Below are 6,781 nucleotides of genomic sequence, written 5' to 3'. Positions count from 1 at the left end.
GGGTAATTATAGATGAAAGAGAGAGAGAGGGAGTGGCAGAGAGAAGTGGAGAGAAAGAAAGACAGCAGAGCATTTGGGTACTGGGGTTGTGTGAGAGGGAGAGATGGAGAGAGAACATTACGATATATGGGTTTGTGTGACTGAAAGTGTGCGTAAGAGAGAGAGAGAGCGACTCTCTCTTTTATGTATCAGAGGGAGAGAGAGAGAGAGGGGGAGAGCGTTCGAGAGCGCATGTGTGAGAGAGAGGGGAGGGGGGAGGAACAGGAAGTGCTGGAGGTGACGCACACACAAATGATTCTGAGGGGAGGAAAACACTCAAGCAGCTACAGCCGCAGAGTGAAGACTAGAGGAATAGGAGGAAGTAGACCAGTGTGCTGCTGACTGTGTCTTATCTTCATAAGCAACAGAGATGTCATCGCCCCCTTCTAAACCGGGTAAGGTTAAAGTACATTCAAACACAGCAATTTCATATCTGTGTGTGCAGGTATCATGCAAAAGTTTTTAAACTGGTACTGTGGGTTTATGGAAATAAGATACTCTTTAGTAAATGCTGTGTCTGTTTTTAACTAAAACAGTATAACAGCTGTCATCAGAAAGAAGATAGAAAATCTCAGAACTGCACTCTTTATTAACACATAACAGAGATAACATGTGTTGTTTATGGTTATGGCTACTGTTATTGTGTCAGTATAACACTGTAAAAATAACAGTTGTTGAAGCAACAACTGAAATTGCACTGTAACGCCCTGACTTGCGAAGTGGTGATGGAACAAGGAGTTATTCTAGCTGAGCTGGATATAGCACCCCCAGTGGCAATGTGTGGAAACAGCACCATGTGGAAATGAGAACTCCATTTCAGAGTCTTGCGCCATGATTACCCCTCGCCTACTGCTTTGTCAATCATGTAACAAGCAGTCAGAACAGCGCATGCGCTCACGTGCGTGTGTATGTGTGTGTGCGCACACGTGTAGGCATGTGTGTGCGTGTGCGCGCATATCCGTGGGTATGTTTGAATACGCTGCTGGTAGGTCATGTCAGGACCCACAGTTTGAAGCAGGTTAGTGTTTTCATAGAAAGAAAAAGACTGCGGCAGGGATCCAAGAATAGAGAACAGGCACACACACATGCTTACATACTCACATCCATGACCCCCAAATACCTGTACACACACACACACACACACACACACACACATCACATACAATTACAAACATGCACATACTTTTGAAAATGAGCAGATCGCACTACATGTCTAATGGGAAGAACGCCCTCTACTGGCTGAACATCACCACTTCCAGTAGCAGGGCACCAGGTATTCGCAGACGTAAACTGCAATGGACTTTTAGCTGGTTAGCACCAGGTGACCTCAAGGTGATATGGCTGCAGCCTGATTTCTGTCATTGCCTGTAAAAGTGCACGTGCCTGGTAGTAAAATCTGCATGCAGATGTTACTATTCCACAGTCATCAGAGCACAGGCAGCAGTGGAGAGTGTCAGCTGCCAAGCTTTACATTAGATCAAGTGAAAACATGACTGAGTGGCTTAGACAGTAAAATCTCTTGTTTGGAGTGTTTTGAAACCAGCTAGGTCTTTTGCCAATGCTAGCTGGAAGCTAACGTTAACAGAACAAATAGACTTTGTTCCACTGGGGATTGGAGTGAGTAGGTCTGCCAGTGTCCTGATGTTGCCCTGCTCTTGTCTGTAAGTTCCACAGTGTGTGAAACAGTCGTGATAGCCATGCGTGTGTACCTGAGGACTGCATGCACCTCAGTGTACACTTCTACAGGGGCTCAGTGGTTGCTGCTGCGGTGGTGATGAGCTTAAATGGTTAATTTGTGACCAGTGAAAGAGGAAACTTAAAGAAAGAACAGGTGAAAATGGAAACTGTCCATAGGAAATATGTTTGAGGAAAATGAATGGTCACCTATGAAGCATTTCATTTCAGAAACCTTAGATATTTAGGTTGGACAGTGAGGGATGAATGGGTTGCTTTTCTGCATAGTGGAGGAAGTATTATTTTGATGCATGTTCGAGAGTGGGCTAGATGCCCAGTGTCTGTAAATGTGTTAACCTTCCCTCTCTCCACCTATGTGAAATATCTTTGTGTGTGGCATATTTTATTAATATATTTGCATATATGTGTTTTTATATGTGTGGTCTCAGTGTAGCTTGCCACAGTACCCAGACAATGCATCACAATTAGCTAGTGTCCCACTCAGGGCCAAACACTCATGTTTCTTCTGTGTAACTCTCTTCTGTTACTAGATGGCGCTCTTCTCCTCTATCTGTCAGAGTCCAAACCCAGCCAGAACATCTATCATTTGCCTGTAACACACAATCAACTTACCTCTGCATCTGGTGGTGTCTTGACGGATCACAGAGCATTATGTCTCATGAATCCTTTATAATGCTTATTATTCATTGATCAACAAGTATGTTTCTTGCTTGAAACGTTCCAGACGTCAGTGATACCTCGTCCCTCCCTGAAAACCCCGCCTCCAACCCCGCCTCTCTGTCTTCCTCCCCCTCCTCCTCCCCCGCCCCTGAGGAGCTGAGGCTGGTGCTGCTGGGCCGAAGGGCGTCGGGGAAGAGCGCGGCGGGGAATGCCATCCTGGGCCGGGAGGTGTTCCTGTCGCAGAAAAATGATGACGAGGTGGCCGTCACTCAGGAGTGTGAAAAGAGGAGGGGCGTTGTGGCTGGGAGACAGGTGAGGCTAAGACCTTCACAGCCCCTGCTTTAGTTCACACAGATGTGTAATGTAGGGATGAGAAGCACCAGGTGGAAATTGCTGTCTGTGAGTGCTGACCTAGAACCAGTTTTGCTGCTGAGCTTATAATGGTTTAAGTTAGAACTGTGACTGGGGAATCTGGTCCAAGATCAGCACTTATGGACGACTGCTGCCTCAAGAGAAAGAGAGGTCAGAACAAAACAGTGACCCTTCCACTCGCTCTGATTATTGTCACTTTAGCTAGAGATCACACTGCATAGGAACTTTCCATACAATTTTGCACATACTAATATTTCGTAGTTCATCAACTATTTCACTCACTTTCTCTCTCTTTAACACTTGTAAAATCATCTCTACTCTGGCTAATCATTTTTAACCATATCTATTTGCATGGGATTGGACTAGCCTTGAATAGATTATGTTAGAGGTGTTGTTGAATTGCCAGCTTGTCACACTTACCCAAGGCGTTGTGTGAATAATCAGTAAATCACTTGTCTGATTTATTGTTAGGTATGGAAATCCCTCATTGTTTGTACTGAATCACTCTTTGGGATGTGCCAGCCAAATGAAAATTGGACTAGAAAGATATGCTCTCACAGAGAGATGTCCTGTCTCTCAATGGATTTGTTGACAGTACAGTGACAGAGTGAAGCCCTGTTCCTTGTTTTTAAGCAATTTGTGTACAATGACTACACAGGTGAGGTTGATTGTCAGATTTTTTTACAATCAAATTACAGACAGAATAAAGTATCACCTGTATCAACAAGAGGATAGAATGAGACTGGCAGAAATGTCCATCCATTCCCAGCAAACCCAACTTTTATTTACCATGCATATCTGATAGGAATGTTACAGGTATTTGACATTTTCTGGAGAGAAGGCAGCAAGTATTTAAAAAGGACACCGGACAGGGGGATCCTAAGTGGTTCAGCTAACAAGGTGCTCATCTTGAGTGCAGGCTTTACTGCACAGGAGTAGCAGTAGGTTTGTCGACAGGGTGGCCTTGGCTTGACCTCAGTGGAGCGACATCTTATCCTGTAACCGGGGCCTATTTCACAGCAGTGCACTATGGGACTGTGGGAAGTATATCACAGGATTCCATTTGTCTTGCATCAATGTTTCTGTGTGAGAGCATATGTTCTCGCAGTGAGACAGGTCCAGTATACAATTGGAGATTCCAAAAAAGGGTTGTAAAAATGGCAAAAAAAGGCTAAAAAAAAAAAAAAAAAAATTGACCCTTTCCTTTCCAAAAGATTCTGCGTCCTTATAGAATCATCCCAGTTGCTACTGTGACCTTGCTGTGTAAAAGTCTCTCTCTCAATCTTTGCAAAGGTGGCTGTGATTGACACGCCGGACTGGTTCTGCTCAAAGCGCCCCCGGGAGGAAGTGCGCCGCCAGATCTCCGCGTGCGCGGCCCTCTCGGCCCCGGGGCCCCACGCCTTCCTCCTGTGCGTGCCCCTGGATCGCCCCGCCGAGGTGGAGCTCCAGGCCCTGGGGGCGCTGGGGGAGGTGTTCGGCCCGGGCGCGGTCAGCGGCCACACCCTGGTCCTCTTCACCCACGCCGACGAGGTGGCGGAGGCCGGGGGGGCCGAGGACTACATCGCCAACCAGCGCGAGGACCTGCTGGAGCTGACGGAGAGGTGCGGCGACCGCTACCACGTGCTGGAGGTCGGGGGCGGGGCCGAGGGGGCCGGGGGCGAGGCCGAGGGGGCGGAGAGCAGCGTCTGCCGCCTGCTGGAGAAGGTGGAGCAAATAGTGAGGGATGGGGGCGGGGCCCACTACACCTCCAGCCTCTTCCAGGAGGCGGAGGCCAGGGTGCTGCAGCGGCAGGAGGAGATCATGAAGGAACACCAAGCGAGAAAAGAAGAGGGGGAAGGAGAGGGGGAGGAAGAGCAGGAGGAGGAGGAAGAGCAAGATGAGGCAAAGGAAAGGGAGCAAGTGAGGGAGGAGGCGGAGAGGAGTGTGCACGATCTGACGCTGGACACCATTCCCGCCCTCTTCGCCTCCTCCCCTCCTCCATCGTTCCTGCGCTCCATATGGGAGACGCTGGTGGGGTGGGTGAGGGCAGTGACCAAGTATATTCGGCGTGAAGCCCTGCTGGGCAGCGTGGTTGGGATGCTGGTTGGGGGACCCTTGGGGAGTGCTTTAGGGGCGACGGTGGGCTCAGTGGCAACAGAAGTAGGGAGACGGAAACATGTCAAAAAACAGTAAAACTCCATCCGCAAAGCTCACAGATTTCTTTTCTACTGATCTGAAAATATTAGTTATTGCATATGGTGTGTCAGTTTGTTGGCCAGACTGTAAATGTTGGTCACACCAACAAAGAGCCATTAGACTTACATATATAAAAAGGAGAACATGAACTGCAAATACCCTATGTAATGCTTCACATGACACTGTACCAGCAATACAAAAAAGCTGCTGTTTTGGCACTGCTGACACATCTGGGCATCACTACTGAAATCAGTATCACAACAAGCGAAAGTTGTCCGTTTATCTATTGGGCCTTTTATTTTAGTTTTTTATGACTCAAATACACAATATTTTCCAATCAATCTAAATCTTAACTTTGCAACATAGCACTTTGCTGTTGTGGTTATCTGTAAAATAATTGGACGGGATTTGTATTATTTTTGTCGGTAAAATATTGGGACGTTTATTTTTATTTAATATCCTGCGATCATGTATGACGCACGTGCTAGTGGGTGCTCGGCTCCATTATGCGGCTGTGCTAACCATAGAAGTATTACGTACGTTTTATGTAAAATGGACCACTCGTTGGATATCCTAAACGATTACTGAAAATAAGTCACTACTCCACTATGCCCGCTACAATTTATTGTTGGGCGTATTTATTTTGCTACACCTATCACCTACTCATCATCCATTTTCCTTTGCCATTCCGCACGAAATTGTGCGTCATCCTGTTTTTGAACACTAGATGGCGCCGATTGAAACGTGGCTTCAATCATGGAATTAATGCTTGAATACCGTATTTCTGAATCTACAGCTATTAAAAAGAAAGTAACCTGTGTAGTGCATTTGTTGAACATTGTCATTATACGTGTAATGCAGATATGTGCGTAGCATTGAAATTTAAGCAGGTGAATATCACTATATCGAAGACACATTTAGATAATATGAAAGCCTTTGTATGTACCTTGTATGTCAGAATATCTCATCTCCTACTCGCTTTATACGCACTTGTGTGCCAGGTGCTGGTTTTCTCACTTTGGAGTGGGGAGCTTGTGACCAGAATGTTTGTCACGGAACTGACCAGAAGTACGAAACTGGATGAATAAATGTATAACACTGATGAAATGAACATGAGAAAAACGGAGACACGCTGAGAGAAACCTAAATAAACAAACAAATGAAGAACACAAACTCAGTTGTATGGCTCCATACCACTGAAATACATCGCACACGTTACCATTTCCTATAACTATTCCTATTTTAGGATTTTCTAGACAATTAAGTCATAGGTAAGTAGCCTATAGCTTGTTAAACACAATGCACATGAGAGTAATTTTGTAATTTCTAAACAAGTTGCTTGTAAAAATAATACCAATGGAATATACTTGCCAACTAAAACAAATAGTAAGTACCAAAACAAGCAGTTTCCTGTTTCCTTTGACATTTTTACAACGGTGACTTCCCAACACCAAGATGAAACAGGTTATAAAAGTGCCGGGCTTGCCTCTGGCCACTCCCCCTAGCTAGAACAGTATCCGGCCTAAAGCAGAGAGATGCATCAGTGGCATCAACTCAAAACAGGTTGAAGAAGTCTTATTAAACGTCTTTGCCTGGTTTGGAAACTCAAAACTGTAGCCTTAATGAATGTGGCACCTCAGACCAGGAGAACAGGAGAGCAACTCATATATTGACTTTATGTTAGAATAGTAACACGCCCCCAAACCATAAACAAACGCGACTGTATTTCATCAATACCAATTACACATGACGCGAGAAAATGTATATAAATGTAAATTTAATACATATACACAATTCGATTCACTTATGTTTAGCGGTGTTTTATTAGCAGAACAAACAC

The 6,781-nt window shown here is 45.4% G+C and overlaps 1 protein-coding gene across 1 annotated transcript; it reads left to right on the top strand.

Annotated features, from left to right (window-relative positions):
* The first annotated feature begins 276 nt into the window (after positions 1-276).
* si:dkeyp-69e1.8 (uncharacterized protein LOC100001340 homolog) lies at positions 277-6,110 on the top strand. The gene is made up of 3 exons (XM_036552123.1): positions 277-434; positions 2,459-2,706; positions 4,060-6,110. Exons 1-3 carry the CDS (start codon positions 410-412, stop codon positions 4,936-4,938), a joined length of 1,152 nt encoding a protein of 383 aa, XP_036408016.1. The 5' UTR covers positions 277-409; the 3' UTR covers positions 4,939-6,110.
* Positions 6,111-6,781: the final 671 nt, after the last annotated feature.

Source organism: Megalops cyprinoides, chromosome 19 (genome assembly GCF_013368585.1).
Source record: "Megalops cyprinoides isolate fMegCyp1 chromosome 19, fMegCyp1.pri, whole genome shotgun sequence".
NCBI lineage: Eukaryota > Metazoa > Chordata > Actinopteri > Elopiformes > Megalopidae > Megalops > Megalops cyprinoides.
The sequence above is the reverse complement of the archived record's forward strand: the minus strand, read 5'-3'. Positions and strand labels throughout refer to the sequence as shown.

Excerpts from the sequence above, each read along its gene's own strand:
- si:dkeyp-69e1.8 (XM_036552123.1), top strand. The coding sequence starts at position 410 with ATGTCATCGCCCCCTTCTAAACCGG. Across the intron at positions 435-2,458 it reads ATCGCCCCCTTCTAAACCGG|ACGTCAGTGATACCTCGTCC; the intron begins GTAAGGTTAAAG and ends GAAACGTTCCAG. Across the intron at positions 2,707-4,059 it reads GCGTTGTGGCTGGGAGACAG|GTGGCTGTGATTGACACGCC; the intron begins GTGAGGCTAAGA and ends ATCTTTGCAAAG.